This window comes from Hypomesus transpacificus, chromosome 15 (assembly GCF_021917145.1).
Source record: "Hypomesus transpacificus isolate Combined female chromosome 15, fHypTra1, whole genome shotgun sequence".
Lineage (NCBI taxonomy): Eukaryota > Metazoa > Chordata > Actinopteri > Osmeriformes > Osmeridae > Hypomesus > Hypomesus transpacificus.
This window is the reverse complement of record NC_061074.1, coordinates 7,603,164-7,626,592: the sequence shown is the minus strand read 5'-3', so window position 1 is coordinate 7,626,592 and position 23,429 is coordinate 7,603,164. Positions and strand designations below refer to the sequence as shown.

The 23,429-nt window shown below is 48.0% G+C and overlaps 1 protein-coding gene across 1 annotated transcript; it reads right to left on the bottom strand.

The window, feature by feature from the left end:
- Window positions 1-12,381: 12,381 nt before the first annotated feature.
- Window positions 12,382-14,802, bottom strand: rtn4rl1b (reticulon 4 receptor-like 1b; the record flags this gene model as incomplete). Its single annotated transcript, XM_047036170.1, has 2 exons — window positions 12,382-14,153; window positions 14,347-14,802. Coding segments are annotated over 2 exons (1,452 nt in total), but the record flags the coding sequence as incomplete, so codon positions are not given.
- Between the last annotated feature and the right edge of the window lie 8,627 nt (window positions 14,803-23,429).

Here is a 23,429-nt window from a genome sequence, read left to right as displayed (position 1 = left end):
GTGACGCCATCCGATGCCTGAGTGGCACCAGAGGGCACCTTTTCGCGTTGCGGGTTCGAGGCACGCGGAAGCACGGTCGCGGTGTGCGCTGTACGTGTCGACCCTCTGTCATGTTGAATGTGCGCGTCGCTGAAACGCGGTGACACGATGCTAAGTGTGGCGTAGGGGTTGAGGGAGACGTTTGACCTGATCTCTGTCAGTAGTGGGGGGTGATTAGGACTTTGGAGAGAGATGTCTTCCCATGGCCCCCCCAGGTGTCAGTGTGTCAAGGATCCCATGTACCCTTAAGGGAGGGGGGGGGGGGGGGGTGACAGGAGGAATAGAGATGAATACCCTGCAGGGGATCTGCTGGTGAGGCTTCAACATAGAAGGTCCGTATACTGCCAGAGGAAAGGAACCAGGAAGTGATGGTTTTATTATAGTGCCCCAAGGGCTGGCTCAAATAGTGCCTAATGACCGACACAATTTCATGTAGGCCTTATGCTGTGTGCGCCGCGCTGTATCGTTTTTTTTTATCAACAAGTAACTGGGGTCAGAGGGCCAAGGTTCAAGAGTCACGGTTTGCTACTTTGCCTCAAAAATACAATAGGACTGAGGAAACCTGTTCTTGGTTTTAGTGTTTTCAAACTGGCTTACTGTCCTATGAATGACAATTAGGGATATGTTTGAGAATGTTTATTCCTTCTGGAATACATAATCATGCTGTTGCACAGTCTGTCCCTAAAGACAATCGTTTTCAGATAATTATTTTAGAGCAATAACTAGCTTTCAGGGGTGCCATTCATTATGAAAGCAATCACACCACTTCTATGAACAGGTGGGGCCCTGAAGTTTGTTGTCCTTCAGTAGGGTTGAAAAAAACTAAAGATGGATTTGTATTCATATCCTAAAGCTTCTCTCCAATTTGACAGTACATCCAAGTTAATTCAAAAAAGTTGAATTATTAAAGTTATTCAGTGTTCAGACAGCATGAACATGTCAAGATAACAGATGAGCCTTTGTTTATTGCAGTGATGAATTCTGTGGTATTATTTAATTTGTCAGTATCGGCCGTCATTTAGATTGCCTTGACTCTTGAGACCTGGCCTTAACTAACTGTCTGTGGTTCAATATTGACATGGTTTAATGAAAGAATGTAGATCTTGCTAGACCAGGTCCACATCAAAGTCCTCTCCTCAGAGTGAGGCAAACAGTTTAAATCATTTTAGGCTGGATTGATGAGAGGAGAAAATCATGGTGAGAACGTCATCAGAACTTGATAATTAGAAACGCACCACAAAATATATCGTTATTTCTTATTTGATTTTACCCCCAAGCTGAAAAATATGAATATATATATAGAAGGAAGGCTTGTCTACCAGATCACTCCCCAAAAATAGTTTGCACTTTTGAACTTGTTCTGTACAGTCGAGTGTAAGTCTTTGTTTCAGTCTGCCAGAATGTGTGGGGGTATTAACTTCATTGGATTGCACAGACTTAGCTTGATTAAGGAGGAGGAATGGCTGGGGTTTCTATTTCATAGCTGCATGGAGAATCTAGAATCCCCCTGCAAGGCAAACATAGAACACTACATGTCTGCTTCTTTACCTATCCTGTCACCTAACCCACCATTGTAGAGTCATTTTTGTTATTTCCTTTGAGATTTTTGACTTGATGACCTCTTGAGGACCTCTTGGGGCTTTGAAATGACAGAGCTACCTTGGTAACGAAGGTTTTGGAAAGAGAATATTGTTTGTAAGTATTTTCTTTATTAAGATCTAGTATATGTAGGGAGTGTAGCTTTTGGTGGGGTAACTGAAGGCTGAGGTCCTCCTAGTCCTGGGTATGACCTCTAAAAATATGTCGAGCCTTGGTATTGAGAGAGAGAGAGAGAGAGAGAGAGAGAGAGAGAGAGAGAGAGAGAGAGAGAGAGAGAGAGAGAGAGAGAGAGAGAGAGAGAGAGAGAGAGAGAGAGCGAGAGCGAGAGCGAGAGCGAGAGCGAGAGCGAGAGCGAGAGCGAGAGCGAGAGCGAGAGAGAGAATTTGTGTCAATAAATGCTCTTCTACTCTGCTGTCCTGTGCTTCTAAAAGCAGATCAAACACTTTCACACAGCATGCTCCTGATTGAGTGAGGGCCAGGCCTTGCTTGTGTGTGTGTACGTACGTCAGTGGATGTCTAGGCAGAATGCTGGCTTGTCTTCAGATGTCAACTCTCTTCTGATTGGCTCCCTCCACTCTATGAATTAAACCAACCGCTTCTCCCTCTCCATACATTTGGGGGTTGTTGTGTGTGTTCATTGGTACGTGTGTGTGTGCATGAAAGGGAGAGTCTGTTTGATCTGATGCATGAATTTAATTGACTGGGTTGAAGCAGTGGAGGACTGATGTACTGTAGAGGAGGGGAGAGAGAGAGAGGGGGAGAGAGAGGGAGAGAGAGAGGGGGAGAGAGAGGGAGAGAGAGAGGGGGAGAGAGGGGGAGAGAGGGGGAGAGAGAGAGCAGAGGTTTGTGGATTCCATCTTTGTCCTCCTGTTCCTCCTTCATGTGATGCTGGAAGAGCAGCACAAAGGCTGCTACTTTGAGAGGGAAGTGGCATGTGCAGCTCAGTGGCAGAAAGAGCTGGAATGATGACACAGACAGCTAGCACACTCTGTATGCAGGCACCCCTCCAGACAGCAACATATCTATCGCTGAAATCCTGCACACATATACTCAAGGACTGGTGCTGAATCTGCCTTCAATTTAAATGTGGGAGATAGGGCTAAGTTGCTGTCGACTCAAAACCTTGTATCTCCATCGTTCCTGGGCTGTGTATTTAATATTTAAATGCAGTCAAATATACATAAAAAAACATTGGGGTTTAAACATATAGGCCAGATCAGGTGAATGAACTAGGATTAGTATTTTGCACTGTAGCTTATTGTCTTTTAAGGCAAGGATCTGGAGTTGTCACTGAACTCTTGACTATTCCTCAGTGGCAGCTAGTCAGACCTTGTTGTGAAGTCATGTGTCCATCAAATGACCCGATCTGGGCCCCGGCCATGTCACTCCTCTCCACGCAGGGTTCACCCCCGGGGCAAGCAAGGGAGGATGTGAGAAGTGATCACGACTTCAGAATGTGTGCTCACTGCCATCCCTGTGGGGTTTGGGATTTGGAGTGCAGATTCAGTGTGATGTTCAGCTCCAACCCTGTTAGCTCAGAAGACATTTTAGGGAACATAGCCGTACCAGATAGCAGAATGCCGGCTCTGTGTATCCCCTGGCATCCTCTCTGTGTTTACCAGTGATGTTCCCCCTGACAGGACCCCCCTACACACACACACACACACACACACAAACACCTGTGTAAGGAGGATCTGGAGGAACACAGAGCAGCAGCACAGCAGAGGGGGAGGGATAGGATTTCTTGGCATCTCCCTGCTTTGTAAATTGACTTAGAAGGGCGCAGGTTCTCCAAGGTTTTTTTGTTTACATCTTATTTTTAGCAACACGGACACAGAGAGAGGCAGAGAGAGAGAGGCAGAGAGGGAGAGGCAGAGAGGGAGAGGCAGAGAGAGAGGCAGAGAGAGAGAGGCAGAGAGACAGAGAGACAGAGGCAGAGAGAGAGAGGCAGAGAGAGAGAGGCAGAGAGAGAGGCAGAGAGAGAGAGGCAAAGATGGGCAGAGAGAGAGAGGCAGAGAGAGGCAGAGAGACAGAGAAGAGAGGCAGAGAGACAGAGAAGGGAGGCAGAGAGAATGAGGCAGGCAGAGAGAGAGAGGCAGAAGGCCTGTGAGCAGCGACACGTCGGCTCCCCTGTGACAGAGCGGCGGCTTCTCCGCTGCATCGAACGCGTGCTGTCATCGCCATGGGGACGCGACGTGAAAGCCTTCCTGGAGACCCTCAGGGAGAAGGTGGGAGAGGACAGCGTCAGTCTGCACATTTTTATTTTTACATTCTCATAGCACTTTCATCCCCGGCGCCATTAGAGACGCCGGCATTTCATTCCAAGCCGTTTCGATTCAGACGGAGGAGAAATCTCAGTCGCCGTCTCTCAGTCCCTGGCTCCATTAGGTTTTAATATCTGCATCTATCTCCCCATTGATCACATCTGTCACTCACACTCACCCTGACCCCGTCTTCATCTTCATCTCCCGGTTATGCCTCCTCTCCTCCACGCCGCACGCTTCTCTGCCTCTATTTCTGTCCCTGAACCGTACCCCTCCATACTCCTCTCACTCCCTCCCATCTCTCGTTCCAGTCACCTCAGCCCCATGTCCCTGTTCTTAACCAGCGGACTCATATTGGAAGAAGAAGATGATACCAGTCCTCCATGTAGCCTCATCCACATGAACGAAACAGAACCACGCCTCCGCTCTGAGGGGCATTACTAGGGACACTGGCAGGAATATTTGGCGCTGTGAAAAGGTATTTCAATGATCCGCCTCAAAGTATATATTGATCTGTGGTGGCCATGTAGACCCTATCTCCCCCCACCCCACAACATCTCGGCTGAGAGTTTAGAGTACATTAATAGCCGGGCTTCATAGAAAAAGCTACAAACTACTCTATAGTCAGTCAGTCAGTGTCCACCTCCATCAGGGACACTGACTGTCTCCCCACCTTCAAGAAAAGGCTCAAGACACACTTGTTCCGGGAGTACAACGGCACTTAGGAATGCTTGGCTGGACCTGATATTAAATCTTGTACTCGCTGTGAAATATTTTACTGTTAATTGTTCTTCTACAGGTACAGTCCTGCACTTTTTGTGATTCATGTTGTTTTAATTTGTAACTTGCATAACTGCATGCTCTTATGGGTCTTCCCTTTGGCACTTGTTTAGTTTTTTCACAATGTATGCTTCATGTTTTGGCTGCTTGCAATGTTTGGGACTACCTCGTTGTTATGATCAGTGACCTATGCTCTTTTGTAAAGCTCTCTCTTGGAAGTCGCTTTGGATAAAAGCATCTGCTAAATGCATCAATGTAAATGTATACATACTGTATAGCTCTGACACACGAACCAAATCCTCGCGCCCATGTATGCCAACTCATCCTCGAAGTTAGTTGTGGAAAACGAACTGCGAGGTGTGTTGATCATGTGTGTCAGATTCCCCCCTTGCCTGTCCACTGCCCCCTCCCCTGAGGAGCTTCGTCCACAGGACAGGAGACGCACGAGGGGCAAGGTCAGCCAGAGTGTCACTTTCGACGCTGCTCCAGTCATTGTAGACAGACTGGGTGAACACTGGGTGAGCCTGGCCGAGGGAAAACATGACAGGGTCAGATGGGTTTAGAGCCAGTCTGAGGTACTGATAAGTGTATCTGTCTAAAGTTTTTTTTTTTTTTTTTTTTTTTACTTACTATTCTTCAAGCTAAATGGTTAAGGGAATATTTTTCGAGATTACAAGAGATCAAAAGTGTGTTTTTGTTCTTTTAATCTTAATTGGATATCTGTGTTATTATGGGATGTGCTGACATGACCGCTTACTCGCCGTCGTCATGCCGATGAAAGCTGACATCTCATGGGAACGCCGTTTGGTAACCTGCTATCTATTACCTGTCAGAGATGAGAAGCTGTTTTGTTTTTGTGTAAAGACGCAGCTTTATAAAAGGCACTGGCCGAGAACAGTGTGTGTAGAAGTGGCTGGACTGGTGTCAGGCTGGTCCCAGTAGCGTGTCTTTAGACCAAGACGCCTCGCACAATTGGCCTGGAGGACTGCAGACACACACACACCCAATTAGAGCTCAGTCCCGCATGCTTGTCACAAAATCAATTCAGATCTAGCTCGCTAACGTGCGAGCCAACCAAGCCTGAGATAGAGGCAGAGGAGGCAGAATGCTGTCGTTTTCTCAACTCCACTCATTACAGCTGTGGTTTCATAGTATAACTGAGTTTTCTCAGAAAGGTACATCGCCATCTGTAACTAGGAAATGGTCCTTGTAACTAAGCTATAGCTTGTTATAGGTCAATAGCTAATGGAGGATGAATACTGTATTGGTTGACTGACAACATGTCAACCTTTGACCATTCTACACAAGTGAACACAGTTAATGAACCATGACAAGCAAAAAGGTTGCTAAACTGTCAAGGAATACAAATAAATCATAGAAAGGTCACAAGCAGAAAAGGTGAATTTCATAAGGTATGGTGACACAATTTTTTGTTTCTCAGCCAATTATTTCTGGAAGCCATTATTTTCATTACAGCTGTTAACTTTGTTTATTGTTTTGTTTACCACCATCACTGCCCAACTGTTCCTCACTGTCCTCATTTGCAAATCTAAACAGCTGAATTGGTCTTAAGCCATGAAAACAGATTCTGTTTGGGGTATTTGGACGAGCATGTTTCTTGTAAACACTGTGTCTCTTTGGATCGGGGCGGTTGTGTGGGGGAGGTTGGGGCAGCTAACCTGTTTGAATATGCCAGGCACTGTCTTACTGCATGGACAATATGTGTGATATACGTGTCTCCCCAGAGTCTGAGGTAAAATGTGCTAAAATATAGCGAACAGGTTCATGTGTATGTGTTTATGCGTGTGTGTGTGTGTGTGCTACGCTAGGCTCTGCTAGTGTGGGTGTGTTTATCTGTGCAGCTTCTGCAGCTGGAGGGCAAAAACATGGAGAGCTACAAAGAGAGAGAGAGAGAGAGAGGGAGAGAGAGGGAGGCTTGAACTCCACCTCAGTGGGCCCACAGTCTCCCACTGTGTGGGAAGGAGGATGTCGGGGGGGGGAGGAGGGGCGCTCTGGGTGCAATCCTCTTCTGCAAGCATCTCCTTTTGTTGTAGGGAAGAAACTTTATGCTGCGTAGCAATCTATGAAGAACAGCGGGGAAGAAGGGAGCAGCGCGTTCCCACCAGACACCAACCCCCTCCACCCCGTCTGACAGAAATAGACCTGGGGTATTCACGCATCCGTTTTTATTTTTTACTTTCTAACTTTGATACGAAAAATCAGCTTAGTAATTAGTCCCTGTGTTTTTATGTAGTCATTTGAGCTTCTCTTCAAGATTTCCCTCAAATACTCAAATCAGTTTTTCATCTACAAATTCGATTTGATTGAGGGGTTGATGAGAAACACGCGAGAGGATCGATCAGGCGGGAGTGTGGAGAGAGAGTGTGGAGAGAGAGTGTGGAGAGAGAGTGTGGAGAGAGAGTGTGGAGAGAGAGTGTGGAGGGATAATTAGACCCTGTCGGCCCAGCAATTAGGGACATCAGCCCAGTATAAGACATCTCATTGCATTTCAAACACCACCATGCAAAGCTCTCAAAAGTCCTAGAGCCTACAGGGTAACCCCCCATCTCCACACCCCCATCCCATCTCTGCACACTCCCCTGAGGCGATGGGATAAAGTGGGGTTGGAGGTGGATGTCACTGCCTGGCCTAAAGTTGAGAGGGAAAATAATTTGCAGGATCACTGGATCACCCCCCCCCCTTCTCCCCCCCCCCCCTCTAAGTGAGAGAGCCTGGCTGAGATTCTACCTGCCTAGAATTGGGGCTTCACTGAAATCCGACCGAGGAAACCAAAAATTCCCAGGCGATGAATTTTTTCAAAGAGGCCTTGGTGAAACGTGAACAGAGCAGAGCAGAACCATGGAGACGGTGCGGTAACCTGGCCTTGCTCCAGGGTAACCCTCCTCTGGATGTCTCCATCACCCTACCTCCCCTTACCTTACAACACCGCTGTGGAAGCTCAAACCAGGCAGGATGAGCAGGAGAGGAAGAGGAGATGGAGTAGAAGAGGGTGGTCTGTCAGGCCCGGGGGAAGGGGGGGGTGATTAATTGGGGTGGAGAAAGTGCCGTGTCTGTGTCGTTAGCCCCCTGTCTGGCTCGTGCTCGCCCACACAAGTGACGGGGCCTGTGGCTGTCAGCGCAACGGGAGAGAGACTTCTTTGTTTCCCCCGCACTCCAGCATCGATCTGAGGTGTTAATTGCAGCCATTGATCAGATCGGGAGCAGACAAGAAAGCTGCTTGAGTGGCCGTGCCCAGAGAGAGTAAAGAGACATGTTTAAGAGACACATCCTTAAGTAACAGCGATAGACTCTCTTATTGGTTTGCGTTCCCTCTGGTGAGGGGTGAGCAGTGACGGCAGCCATTTTAACAGCGGATTGAAGGTGTGACACGTGCCTCTCCTCTTGCTCCTACGCCTCTCTGAGACCCGCTCCTAACACGCTTCTCTAAGACGGGGTTTCACCGAAATAGAACTGGGCTAATTTTCGGCGATGCGGCTTCGAGGGAATCTGACTCGAGGTCAAACAACTGATCTTTTCCCGCCTCCAGATGGGGTTGTGTCCGAGGGCTGCTCTGCTCTGGCACCATGTTGGTATGCAGGCAAGTTAGCTGGCTGAGGAATAAAAGAGTTCTTGGGGGGATTTCCGAGCCAAATAAATAGACACAATAAAAGGGCTGAGGAGAAGAAAGGGCTTATGCAGACGGAGGTGATATTAGCTTTGTGATTGACTGGGGAGAGTGGGACTCGGAGACACAGCGAGAGGGGGGACTAGGGGAATTATGCAAAGTGCAGGTATTGTGGCGTTTTGCGGCATTACTTCTGTTAATTATCATGTCCCCCAATGACGGCCTTCCCTTCCACACTCAACTTCCTCCATCTCTTTTTCAATTGGATAAATTCCTGCTTTAATTAATAGCCTACCAGACAACCGTGGCATATAGTAAATTAAAAGCTGCTTACCAGATAGATAGGCTAAGTACTTCACTACAAACGGAGAAGTTGTATGTGTTCTATAGGCACACGGATGAATCAACAAGCTGCTCATGAATAAGAAATGTGAGATCTCACACGCTGCGTTCTATATTTGGAGTCCTTGTTGTCGGTTTGTGCAACAGGGTATAGGAAGAAGGTGCAATGAGTGGATGTATACGTAGGTTCGCTGTAAATAGCTCCTCTCAATGTTGTTATCTTGCATCATTCCCCTTCTCATTCATCACTTCCCCTCCCATGTGTCTCTCTCTCCTCTGAGCATGTTGTCATAGTCTTAATCATCCTTGCCTTTTGTGCCTAGCTCATATCACTTGTTTTTCCATTGTCCCCTCGTGAGCTCCCCCAAGCCTCCTCATCTTCCCCTCTCCACCATCTGCTCTCCCTCTTCTCTCTGCTACTCCTTCCTCCCTGAGTCCCATGCAGATTTATTTTCTTCTCCTCCTCGTCCACGCTTCACGCTCGCCTTCAGCCTTTCCCGCTCTCGTCCGGGCTCTGCTCGTCTTCTCCATTCGTCCTCCAGTCCTGTGCATTGTTGGGGTGCTTCGGCCAGGTTTGGACTGGAAGCTTCTCTGGGATGTGCCTGGCGACCTACCTGCCTCACTCACTGAGGATTCTCTGGGCACGGCTGGGCTCTGACGGCTCTCTGCTGGCTCCTGGATCCAACTGCAACAAGACAATTGCAATTAGACTATTTTCCTTTGAAGTGCTGTGCAAATATGTGGGTCAATTCAGATGAGAGTAACTGTGAGTGAAATGCTAATTTATCCGAGAGTTGAGAGAAACCTAACAATCATGGGACAGAATTCCACAAATACCAGTAAACCAGTAAACATCCTTAGAGTCAACATCTTTAAGAGTATTATGTATAGGTGGTTACAACTTTGAGATATTTTCAGAAATATTTATAACCTAGATGTCATTTTGCATTCTTGGGTCATTAGTGCATTGTTATTTTGATTGGTTAATGGGGTGTTATGTCTGTGTGTATAAATGTCTTGGTACTTACAGTAATATAAGAGATAATTACCTTCCCGAAGCAAAGTGTAGGATGAAATGGCATCTGTGGCAATAAACCGCTTAATTATCGCCGACATTACCGACTAGTCGGCAGAACAGCGACGGCTCGGTTTCTCTGAGGTAATCATGGGGTGTTTTTTCATCGGCCAGAGTTGACTTTTCATCGTCCTTAATGCCTCTTAGAGGGTGTTCAGCTGGGCTGAGGTGATGCTGTCCACTGAGGAGGCTGTTCCAAACCCACTTCATCTTCACAAGCACATGTAGCTTTATAAAAGAAAATGAGAAGTGATACTCAAACTAGGCCAGTTCTTTCACTCTGAATAATTTACCAAAATACACCTACTCTCTCCTCCCAAACTCTCCTCCATCTTCTGTGTTGTCTACTAGCTTAGGAGATTGGTATTGGTTTTAGAGCAAAATGATCATGATGACAGTTTGCAGGGGACATCTTGGAATGGGTTTCTAGTGAGTTATGCTAGCGCTGGAAAGAAGATACGTGTGTGTATGTAAGGCATAGTGTGTGTGTCTGTTAGAGAGAGAGAGAGAGAGAGGGAGAGAGGGAGAGAGGGATGGAAACAGAGATAGTCAGAGTGAAATGAGGAGAGTCGTAGAGAGAAAAACGAAAGAGAGGAAAGGGGATAGAGTGAAAGAGAGAGAGAGAATGACGAGGGGGATGATGGAGAGAGTGGAAAGTGCTATTAGATGGCCAAGTTGCTCATCAATTTAAATGTAATTCCCCAGCCATCCTCAACCATGCATAAAACTAACTCTTCCCCCTCCCCCCCTTTCATTTAACAGCATACGAGGAAAGAAACCTAAATGGCACACTTACTTGTGGATCAATTTTCATCATAGAAAGAGGGGGCAGAGAAGAGGAAATGGAATTTATGTTCTAAAGTCCCATTAATAACAATAATAACTCTGAATATCTACAGATTTTGTGTGACACTCTCATAAATACCCTTAGTGCCTTTTAAATGATTTATTGACCTACAGAGTATCCCACTGCGCTGTATGCTCCAGTCAGGCCATGAGTGCATGAGTGCCTGTGTAGAAGTCTCTGAATATTTCTCTCATTTTTGGGGGGGTCGGGAACAGAGTTGCTTTCTTCATCTTTTTTTTTGTAAGGACTCTAAGTCATATTGATGTGCGAGTGTGTGGCTTATGTACAGTATACACATTCTAACCCAACAGTTGAGCCACGAAGGGTTGTCTCTGTTAGTGGAGAGCAACCTGTTTAGCCCATGGTGACTGATCAGGCGAGACAGACTGCAGAGTAGAGGCAAGACTAGGAGGGGAAAACACAATGGAAAAAGACAAACTTGCTGACAGAGTCAATTTCTGGTTTAAATTAATAATAAAGAGAAAGCCAAGTGAGGAGAGGACGAACTAGGCTCCTAGCTCCTCTGAGACAAATACTCCCAGGCTGCCTCCGGGCCACGAAACAAACGCACTCCAAACTGTCAGCTTTTAACATAAGAAGATATAGATTTTAATATCTTTATAAACATTTTGTATCGTTCTTCTTTGATAAGAACTTATTGAACCGTTGAATCATGGCAAATACGAGATATAAACGGGGATACATTGGAACAAGGACCAGGGAAATGGAGTTGTGCATCGTTCATGGGATAAGAGTCCAGAAGAGAGTGAAAATAAAAGATGTAATAAAAAACAAAAAAACAATGCCGGTCAACCAAAGAATGAAACCATAAAGTAACTGAAACAAAGCTACTCCCCTCCGTAGAGGAAGCAGAAACCCTGTTATCATCGTTGATGACGTTGATATTGTAGTTCTCGTAGTAATACAGTAAATGATTCATTTCGGCACTGCAGATCGTCCACTTGTAGTCAATGATAATAGTACAGTTCACATCATTATTGTTACAAACACAGTCTTATCATTAAGATGTCTGTCCATGGGCCTGTCTTCCCCTGACACTGCCGAAGCGATTGTCTTGCTTCTCGGATCCTCACTTGCGATCGCAAGAAGAGCAGTCTGTTTAGAGGCTTTTAAGCAGTTTTGTATGTCCGAGAGAAAGTCCCAGTTATTTTGCCCTGCTCGGTTCAAAATCGTCTTTTTAAAAATCTTTTATATTTAATTCGTCACAGAAGTCATTTAAGGTACATGTTTTTTTCTCTAGTCTTGTTTGTCTGATGTTTTCCTTTGAAGATTAGGAAAGAAAAAAAGAGTTCTTCAGAGACCCAATGAGAAAGAATCCCCATTGTGGCAAAGGTTCATCTCAGCCAATAGCCTTCCAGGACACTGAGAACACTCCCACTGACCCTTGACCCCTCTTAAAGATATCTGTCTCTCTTTAATCCTTAATAGGGATCAATATTCAGGTCCTTTTGTATCTCAGCAAAATCAAATGAACAACATCTAGGACAAGTACCAGACAGATTCCTTGATATTCACAGCTTGTTCCTCTGGGGGAGACACATTGTAGCATATGGGAACAGAGCATTTACTACCATTCACCTCCATACAGAAAATTAGCAGCTTGGGTGGAGTAGCTTAATATGCGGTAGCACATATGGATTAGAAAAGAAATGACAATCAACAACAACATGGAGAAACATCCGCGGGAAGCCAGGATCACCTAAAACAAACTAAAGCGAAAGCTCTAAATAACATGATATGAAGGAGCAGCAGAGTTGGCCATGTCTGGTCAGTGATATCTGTTCCAGGAGCAGGAGCCGGGGCATGTACCTGCTGGGTGTGCCCTCTCTGCGTGTGCCCTCTCTGCGTGTGCCCTCTCTGCGTGTGCCCTCTCTGCGTGTGCCCTCTCTGCTGGTGCCCCATACTGTGCTGCTATAGGAGCACTCCTGAAGAGCAGCAAGCTCCGCAAATACCTGCTCTGATTCGGAGCCCAGCTCTCAGTTTATCTCTTGGCTGATGGGAAACACTGTGGTCCAATTACATGGTACATGGTTGGCAAAAGCAGGTAATAGAAAAATACATTTGGCAAATAAGACTGAAAATTAGACTGGATACACTCATTCCGAGGGCTTAACAATCCCCGTCTCCCCCCTCTCTCAAAAAGGATTCACAGATTGCGAAACCAAAAAATTCAGCTTGTTGAAACACTTTTTCACTTCACTTGTAGCTAGCGTCTTGCTTCAAGCCTCTTTCTTTCAAAAAGTTTGGTTATCTCAGCTCGAGCAGAAAAACACAAAGAGAGGGCTGCAAAAAAGACAAGACAGCAACACAACAGGAAATCAAATCATAATAGCAACTGTGGCAGTGCAGGCGTGCTCCACGCTTCCTCTCGTCTCTCCCGACTCCTCCACACGGTCCTTCCTCATCGGATGTCGGATGTTCCAACGTCTACTTCAGAGTCTAAACAGCTAAGCCCCTACACAATGTTTTACACACAATCACACACACACACACACACATAAAGTACATACACACAGGCCTTGTGCAGGAGCGATGGTGAAGCCGTATCCTTGCCCCCCCGCGGGGTCAGCGCAGAATGCAATCAATGCTAACAGGCACCAAGACTCCCAGGATGGCGTACAGGTGCAGCAGGGGCAGGGCCAAGGCCCCCCCGTTGGTGGCTTGTTGAACCCCGCTCGGGGGGCCGACAGATGTCCGGGGGGGGCACTTGTGCTTCCGCCGCGTGACGGTGCCGTCCGCTGACGTGGGGTCGTATTTGCCCCCCCCTTCGGTGAAGTCGGGGGAGGAGTACTCCTTATCCGCCATCTCCTTCAGGGTGTGCACCTCGTTCTGCCCCTTCCCTTTCCCCCCTCTCGCCCGCGTGCAGTTCCGAGCGCGGCCTGGCCTCTGGGGGGGCGCCACCCCGGCTTCCCCGCCCGCTCCCACCGCTACGCCCCCATCCATGGACGGTGGCGGGTGGGGCAGAGGGGAGGGGGGAGAGGGGTAGAGCGGAGCCTCGTTGTGGTGGTGGGGGTGGTGGGGGTGCGGAGGCTGGACCGGCTGGGGCTCGTTCTTCAGGGACACCTTCTCCGTGTCCGCCCAGGTGCTGGTCTTGCTCTGGTGCAGGGACTTGGACCCGGAGCAGTTGGGGAAGTCTTCCTTGCCGAGTAGCTTGAGGTCCTTCCCCGCCAGGTCAGGTGGAGCCTGGCACCCCACCACGGAGGTGGAGCCTCGGAAACGCTTGAGCCAGTCCCACAGCGACAGGGCCTTGCAGTCGCACTCCCAGGGGTTGTCGTTGAGCCGCAGGTACTCCAGGGCGGGCAGCAGGGCCAGGCACTCCCCAGACAGCTCCGTCAGGGAGTTGTTGAACAGGTAGAGGGTGGTGAGGCGCCGCAGGTCGTGGAAGGCCAGGCGGTCCACCCACTGCAGCTGGTTGTGGTGCAGCAGCAGGCGATCCAGAGCGCCCAGGCCCCGGAAGGTGTTCTGCTGCAAGCTCCACAGCTTGTTTCCATGCAGGAACAGGTGACTCAAGTTTTGCAGGTCCATAAAGATGTCCTCATGAAGGAAGTCCAGGTGGTTATCCTGCACAGACACACACAGCAGGCCGAGTCATAAACAAACCCTCACAGGCGACAATAATAAATACACTCTTTTTGGAGCTAACCAAATCCCACAAAGTAATCTTATCTCTCGCTCCATATCCAATATAGACACATCTAGCTACAGAACTGTATTTCTCCCCTCGCCGTTCAGCAGGCAGCAGTGCTGTACGTACCTGCAGGTAGAGATACTGTAGGTTACGCAGCCCCTGGAAGATGTTGCTGGGCAGCGCGCTGAGCCCACAGCGGTACAGGTGCAGCGCGTGGAGACGGCCCAGCCCATGGAAGGTGTCCGCGGCCAGGGAGCGCAGGTGGCGATTGTCCCCCAGGTCCAGCTCCTCCAGCAGGGTGAAGCCCTGGAAGGTGGAGGGCTCGATGTAGGTGATGTTGTTGGAGTAGATCCAGAGGGTGACTGTGGTGGGGCTGAAGTGGCCTCGCAACAGCCGGTGGATCTTGTTGTTCTGCAGGAAAATGCGCTCGCTGTTCGGGGGGATGCCTTCAGGGACGGACAGGAAGTTGTGTGCCTGGCAGGAAACGGTGGTGGGCGCGGTGTAGCAGATACAGTGATGTGGGCAGGACCAGGACAGCTCCAGACCACAGAGAACCAGCAGGAACTCCAGGCCGCAGGCTGCAGCAGGTGGTGATACACACACATGCACACACACATACACACAGGCGTGCAGGAGAAAAGAGAGGAAGGAAAATGAATTAGAGGAGGTACATTTGGACTATATATTTGATTTGAAAATGAAATTCCATCACAAGACTTTGATGTCCAATTCTGGACTTGAAAGAGAGGAAGAATGGTTTGGGGAATATGTGTTTTGAGGAAGTGAAGAGAGAGATGAGCAGGGGAGAACTACTGTTCTAAGTGGAATCGTACAGATGAAAGAGTGTGATATGGAGGGAGAAGAACGGCCAAGAATGGTGAGTGAGATGGGAGATACAGTATTGAGAGAGACAGGCCCTGAGTAAACAGAGTTTGGGAGAGCTACGACAGGGAGAGAGATGAGGGAGGTGGGCCGCAGGGAGAATGTCAGATATATTTATATTAGAGGAGAAATCTTGGGCTCTGATAAATGACTCATGCCAGGTGACTTGTTGCTGGGCATAGATTTTCTGGCTGTTTGTGCCTTTGAAGAATTGGACTTTTACTGCGTCCCTCGGTACAAGTGTGGACATTGTATTACACTGTTGGCTCACTACCTACAAGCCTGAGTCCACCGGTATCTGAGTCAGTCTCGGTTAAAGCTCTTCACTCAAGAGGCTGTTCGAGAGAGAAAACAACAACATGAGCTGCTCACAGTGGCTCCATCTTGTATCTCAGGAGATCAAACTGCAGCTGTGCAACAATAGGTGCCTTCTTCACAGCCATGCTTCTGTTTCAGTTTCCCAATTGCCGCCACCACACACACACACACATCCTCCCCGGGAAATTCCGTGTTGGGATATCGTTAATCTGTGTCAGTCAGCTTACTCCCCCTGTGATATGCTGGAGTTGTGATCAGTGCGTGTAAGATTGTGTGTAAGAGTGTGTGTAAGCGTGTGTATAAGCGTGTGTTTGTGTAAACGTGTGTGTGTTTGGGTGTAGGAGAAGGGGACAGGCTGTGGAATGCTCACTTATGCTAAGCCTCTCTGAGATTCCGGGCTCCCCCGCTGGGTTGTGACACCCCGCAGGCCTGCCGTGTGACGTGTGTCACCTCATCAATGAAGGCAGGACTCCAGGAATGACAATCCGACCTAACACCCAGAGCCTGCGATCTTCCCAAGTTTTAAATTCAAGGCGTTGCGGCGGTGTGATTCACTTAGTCTAATCGATGCGCCCCTGTTGTCTTATAACTTGCCCCTATAATTCGGTTTCTCTCCTTTTCTTTTCTCACTCCGCCATGCGAGGGCAGATAATTAGTCACTGCCAGGAGACGGGAGCATTCATCTGCAATATTTCTCTCCCCAAACTGTGGCTAAGCTGTGACATTCAGTGAATGTGTGACTCTGCTGACCTTTAGCGGTAATTCTGCCTGTGTCTTGTGACTACAGTGCAGAAGCGAAGCAGAGCACAGCATGTGTCAGAAGAGCAGCTCCTGTAATCCCGTTTGTCAAGTCCCACCACTGGGTATCAGTGCTCCTGCTCTTCCTCCAAGCCACCAGGCAAATGTACCTGCCAATGAAGCGATTCTATCTTTGTGGGGAAATAAAAGGCTTCGGGTCAAACAGATGTGTGTGCACAGCGACTGTCCAGTAGCACATAGTAGCTTCTGTTAACCATCTTTGTTTTCACCTGTTTGCTTTGAATCGCGGGTCAAAGGTTATCTTGTGTCCTTGAGCTGTGCGTCCGTATGTGTGTTTACTGTATAGTGTGGTACATTGGTGAACGGCAGGTACAGGAAAGCTATGGTTCCTGAGGGAATTCAGGACAGACTCTGGTACCAGAACAGAAAGCTCGCCCTCTATCCCCCTCCCACTCTGTCATCAATGTCACTACTCATTTTATGGGTCACCTGTACAGGGACATACATCTGTCACTCACACCAAGCTAAAACGCTGCCTAAATGTGGACCTGCTGCACACCCAAGGTTTAAAGAAGAAGCCGTGACGAGTTGTTAGTGGAAAAATGACAGAACCAACTTTTTCCGATTTTTGGGTGGAAAATGTCCTCCTCATCACTTTGTGACGGCCTGAAGGAGGGGAACTATCCATGCAGATACCAGGCAATTCCTTTCACATTTTTTTTTGCAAGTCTACTTTCTACTCTCTCTCTCTCTCTCTCTCTCTCTCTCTCTCTCTCTCTCTCTCTCTCTCTCTCTCTCTGTCTCTCTCTCTAGCTGCACTCTCTCTCTGTCTCTCTCTCTCTCTCTGTCTCTCTCTGTCTCTCTCTGTCTCTCTCTCTCTCTCTCTCTCTCTCTCTCTCTCTCTCTCTCTCTCTCTCTCTCTCTCTCTCTCTCTCTCTAGCTGCACTCTCTATTTTCAGGGAGATATATTGAGCGTGGCATCTGCTCTGTGAGTAAATTGTAGGAAACTTGCTGGATTGCTCAGGGGGAATGAATGTCGGGTGGATATATCAAACAAATAGACTGGAGAAGACACAGTACATCGTCAATCTTCTCAAAGCAGAACATTTGCATTTACCACCAACCAGTACAGTAGGTATGAATAACATCTTGGTATTCAAGTCATTGACAACATGCCTATTTACCAATGAATATATCGACTTGACAATTCATTCATTATAATGTTTGTAGGTCCTGCAGCAGCACATATTTCCTGACGCAAACAGCACTGTACAACGCATTTTCTGGCTGCGGTGCATTTATCGTTACAGACATAATGCCTATGAATACAAATCATAGCACGGAAAGACTGCCGGGTTGGAATAATCAAAGGCCTTGATGGAATTACTCCTTTTTGATTCGATTATCCATACTGCCTCCATTCACTTGTCAAGTCTCCCGTTAAACTCGGCCTGTAATTATATTTTTTGGAGGCTTATAGCGCTGTCTCCATTAACACTTCACTTCATGCATGGCTATGATAGAATTAGGTATCAGATTCCCGACCGGATAATGATCAGAGAGGGATGCGGAAGAGGGGCGAGTGATATAGGGGGTAGAAAAAGCAGCGGAGATCCTGACTAAGATTGCGAGACAATTGGAATCAGTAGCCCTGACGTTAATCAAGTTGGACACATCGAGATCCCCCAGCGCCTCTCCCCACAATGTCAGAACACTGTAATTGATTCTTTACTCTGCTTAATCCGTTCCCCTTAAATGGCTGCCTCTGCCTTATCACAGGGCCTATTCTTTCTACAGAGAGAGCGTTGAGGGAAACAGATAGGACTGTGCGTCTCCTGCAGTCTCCTCTCTCCTCCTGTCCCCTGGCCCTGTTCTACCACGAGCGGTTCTGGTGAAGATACTGGAGGAACCGTGGATGTGAGTGGCGACTCTGACGGACACTCCAAATAAGCGTCCCCGTCTCCGGTGTGAGTGACAGGATAGGCCCCGGCCCCTTGCGCTCCACGCGGGGCAAGCAGGGCTGTCTGTCCTGCAGCTGGCACGAGCCCCACTGCCCCACCAGAGTCCTGGCTCTGCACACATGCCCCCTCGCTGATCTCATTGCCTCACCAGCCAACACAAGCTGCCTCTCACACCCTGTCAGCACACACGTGTACTCACACACACAAATACGTACACACACACACGAACACATATATGATAGCCCGCCAGGAAAGCTGTCTAGCAATGGATGAGGCAAATGATGTTGATCACAAAAGAGAAAAAAATATATCTGTTTGCAGAATTATGGAAAGGAAGATTGATTTTTTTAGCAGGCTGGCTGCATTGTGGAAAAACAAGGGCTGTGAGAGATTGCCGTCAGCACAGGAAAATGCTGAAAAAGAATATGTCATAACTGCATTGTTTGCTTACACAATGAGTCTTTCGGTCTAAATTGCATTGTATAAATAGCCGTAGAAGAATCACAGCATGGATATGCCAATAGTGCCTATCGGAATTTAGTAGAAGAAAGGGTTTTGAAACAGATTATGTGGTTTTCCAAATGTGGAAATGTCTATTTCTGGTGCTGATCTGTGCTGCAGCCTCCCCCCTCTCCCAGCCCTTTGCAGCCTCTCCATTGTCCCCAGCCTCCCTCCCGCAGTACCTCAGCCTTCCCTTTTCCCCCCTCAGCATCCCCTGCCTCCCTTTCCTCCCCAGACACCTCCTTATCCCCTAGCCTCCCTCCCTCCTCACCCTGTTACCCAGACTCACCCTTTTCCCCAGCCTCCCCTGCCTCCCTTTCCTCCCCTGACACCGCCTTATTCCCTAGCTACCCCCTAGACTCCCCCTCCTCCCATACCCTCCCCTTCTCCTCCCCTGACACCCCCACCTCTTCACTCTCTCAAGTCTCCCTCTCCTCCCCTGGACTCCCCCTTCCTCCCCTTTCTCTCCCAGCCTCCCTGGCCAGGTCCCTGGTCTCCCTGCTGGCTTGTGACAGCTGCCGGTGATAGCTTGTTACGGGGAGAATGATTAAACAGCCTGGAATGGGGTCTAACGTTTGACCCCTCAACCTTGCACGGTCACCACTCCCTTTATCTCTCATAGCCACCGAAGGGGAAATGGATAAATATATGAATAAAATAAAATGGCTCAAGTCCCCAGACAGACAGTACAATGTGGCTGTGTAGAATATCAATGAAACATAGTTCAAACTAAATTTGCCCTCATGAATAACACATTTTTGCTAATGGGAGGAAAATGGTCTGTCTGTCTCTCTGTGTGACTTCCTCTCACGACAACACTGGACAAACTACATATCCTGTGTCTCTCTCAGGACCATGATAAGCGTCCGGGCGTTGCTGTTTTGCTATTGGCTGCCCGCCTTTGCTCTCTAAACATGTTTAAGCACCTGCTTTCACACGGCTTGCTTGAACACTGGTGATCAAGGGGCCGAACTATTGATTGAGCTCATTCTTCGCAGGAACCCTGCAAAAGAAAAAGAAAAGCTTCCAAGTCTAATTAGAACCCTGTGGAGTTCCAGGGTATTTTGCCCTGATAAGACATTGTTTTGGTCACTGCGTTCAGTCAAAATGACAGTATATAACTTGCACAACCATTCCGAACTAGTTAAAACTATAATCATGACTGATGCCCAATGTGAGAGTCATTATGAGGTAAATCAGCTGACATATTTGTAAATTACAGGCTACAGCACAGCCGTGTTTGTTACTAACTGTTGTAATTTGCAATATTCATCTCCATCTCCATATTGCTGGAGGCCTTGAATATTACAGAAGAATTACTTGCCAGTTCCTTATCCATATTCCTTTGTCGTGTGCGATTCTCATTATAGGTACAGTAGTATATAACCAGTGATATAACCATACTGTTATTTGGAACAGATATAGCTTTGTACATTGCTTTGGATAAATGTATAAAATGTATAAAAAAGTATTTTCTCAGGAAGATGGTCGTAGTCAGACCAGTATGCACTGAAGGCTGACTCACTCTTGAACTGACACTCTTTCATCCACGTTGTGGCTGGTACCCTGTTCTTATTAGGTCTTGAGTGGTCATGCTCTGTGATTTACTGACCCGACTCATTCAACTGCCCTTCGTTTTGTTGTAATTTTGAATGGCCAATTTGAGGATAGATAATGATGACCCTTCTAGAGATCGGCACCAGCTCTGTGCTTGTTGTCGGTAGCGAGGAGATGGGAGCCTACGGTGTTTCTGAAGGCTCCCAGAGATCACGTCAAAGCCCTCTGGAAGAACTCCCAGCACCATGGCTCTGGTTCTCTCTTTAGAGGAGGCCTCAGAGGAGGTCTGAAGGAACTCTTTCAGGTGTGATAGGAACACAATTGGTGGTTGAGCCAACCTGCTGTGATCAATTAAGTCACTCTCTTGGCACACTCATACACACACACTTATACACACACACTCATACACACACACTCATACACACACACACAAACACTCACAACCTCACACTCCCCACAGGATACCAGAATCATATCCAGAGGTTTCTCAATTCCTGTCTCCTCTGGCGCTAGAACAGAGGGACTGGACCTGGGCCTGCCCTCACCCCGCCTGCCTTACCCCTCCCAGGGGAGAGCCATGCGGAGCCATACAACAGGGACCAAGCCGGCCCAGCCCAGCCCGGGCCCTGAGGATAACCATGCTGTGCTCTGCTAAACACAACCACTGCTCTGGAGCTTTGTGGACGAGCATCTGTGGCTGGGGATTCATTATTTATGGTTTTGCCTGTTAAGTGCTTTTTATTTTACAATGGTTTGATATCGGAATATGTTGGCAGAACAATAATGTTGCCTTGCCAAGAAATCCCATTAGATTCATAATTCTGGGCCAGGAGAGAGAGAAGGGGGGAGAGAAAGAGAGAAAGAAAGAGAGAGAGGAAGAGAGAATGAGACAGAGCGAGGGAGAGAGAGAAGAGACAATGGTATAAAAGGAGTTAGGAAGGAGGGATGAAAGAGTGTTGCAGACAGTCATCTAGACAGACAGCTAGACAGACAGCATGGACTGAGGCCTCAGCTGAACAGTACACACCTGCAACAGAGGGCTGATGGAATGTACAATGAGAGTGAGACATCTCAGTACACAAACACACACACACAACGTAACACACACACACACAAACTCACTCAAACTAACACACACAGTACAAGAGAGGGAGAGGGAGCAGAAAAACGTAAAAGAGATAGACGGCATGATTGACGGCCACGTTTTTTAACAGAAAGAAACCTGCACGGCTAAAAATATCTCGTCTAAACAAGAGCCGCCATACGGAGCGCGTCCAGAGTAAAACAGACGTGATTTGTGGCGAGCGAGGAGACGAGGCGAGGCTGACGCTCATTAGGGCGGAGAGTCGAGGCGGTCGGAGGAGCCAACCACAACTGTTTAATACCTGCATCTTAATTAACAGCCGCTGTAATGGTTTTCTTGTAGAAGGTAATTCTATTTGTACACAATCACAGTCTATCTTCCATGTTAGGCTCCCCCCCCCCCCCCCCCCCCCTCTTCCTGAGCACTGTGATGGAGCGCATGCTTGCCAATGCCCTGCAGACACAAGCAGACTATCAGCCACCGACCATGTTCATTTATCATGACAGCGTAAAGTTCAATTGAAATATATAACGTTCCCGATGGCGACGCAGAACCCCCGTCGGCCAATAATGACCAGCGATATAAATCCTCTGTTATGAAGACACATGTCGTTAATGCACTCCCATGTTAAAGTGATACAGGGCATATGTATAATGTATATGATGGCCTCCGTTCCATTCAGTGTTGTGCCGGCTCATCATCATCTGTGTTGGCATGTGTCCCGTGGGGGGGACTGATTCTACAGCAGTGGGTGGAGGGATGGCATGGGTGTGATGATGTAACAGTGGAACATTCAGAGACATCATCTCAGGTGGCATCAGGTCACACCCACGTCCCCACCGCTGGCACCAGTGTCAGACGGGGTTGTGAGGCTTGGAGGTCATGCTGCAGGAAGAGTCAGCAATCATCTCCATCTGTGTGGAGGCTTGCTGTTAACCACATGAAATAATCCGTCCTATTCCTGCTCTTAGACAGCTCAGTCAGCTTGAATACATAATGTGACCGGCCTGTGAGTAGTTTACTTTATGAATAAACAATGCCACAATGGCCCTGCTACCATCATGAATCATTTCCCCCGGCCAGTGCCACTCATAGTTACGTACCACACGCATTAACGGCCAATCCTCAACCTGGGTTGGTGACTCGCTGGTACCAAGCGTGACCTGTGTACCCGAGGGCTCAATGGACTGCAGCTCAACCACTGTCCCATCTACTGTGATGCTCTGACTCGTGAGTGTGCAGTGTTCCGACCTCTCTCCATGCTCTCTGTGCCGCTACCTCTGATCATTAGTTCCTATTAGCACGCTGTCATCTTGGAGGTAAGATAAAAGTGCTTGTCCAACCCCTGGGCACACTGCAGTCCCCACACGCCCTGGCAGCGGTCAGGGAAAGCTTCTTTTTTTGATGAATGATTTAGATCTTGCGTCCATCTCCTCGCCATCAGGTTGGTGGAGCCAGGCTAAATGTTGGAATTTTTTAGCTCACCTTTCATGCACCCCCACAACCCTAACCCCCCCCCCCCCCCAACACACACACACGTATTCACGTGATTCCCCTCAAAGAATCCTTGAGGAACCAGGCTGCTTTTTAAACAGATGCATGCTTACAGAAGCTGCTGCCGTGCATACAAACCATTGATGCGGCCCAGATTCTACAAATCCATTATTCAGTGCAGGTGAGTTCAGTGCTCCATGCCTGAGATGTACTTAAAGAGACACTCACCCTCTTTCTGCGTTGCTCAAACTTCCCTCCCTTCTCTGTCTCTGTCTCTCTGTCTCTGTCTCTGTCTCTGTCTCTGTCTCTGTCTCTGTCTCTGTCTCTGTCTCTCTCTCTCTCTCTCTCTCTCTGCCTCTGTCTCTCTCTCTCTCTCTCTCTCTCTCTGCCTCTCTACTCCTCACATGCACAGCACCATGTCGACAGAAGATTGTACAAACAGCTCCAGATAACTGGGCGAATTTCTAAAATCAAGCTGCAAAGCATATTTGTGTGTGTGTTGGGGGGGGTGTGGCAGTGATCCATTGTTGCTCATTAGAAGGAGAAAGAGAGTGAGAACGGGCTGACGGCTGAGTAAGAGAGGAATGGAGGGGAGAGGAGAGGAGGCAGGCAGAGCTGTTGGAGGAGTGATTATAACTGACACAGAGCCGAGA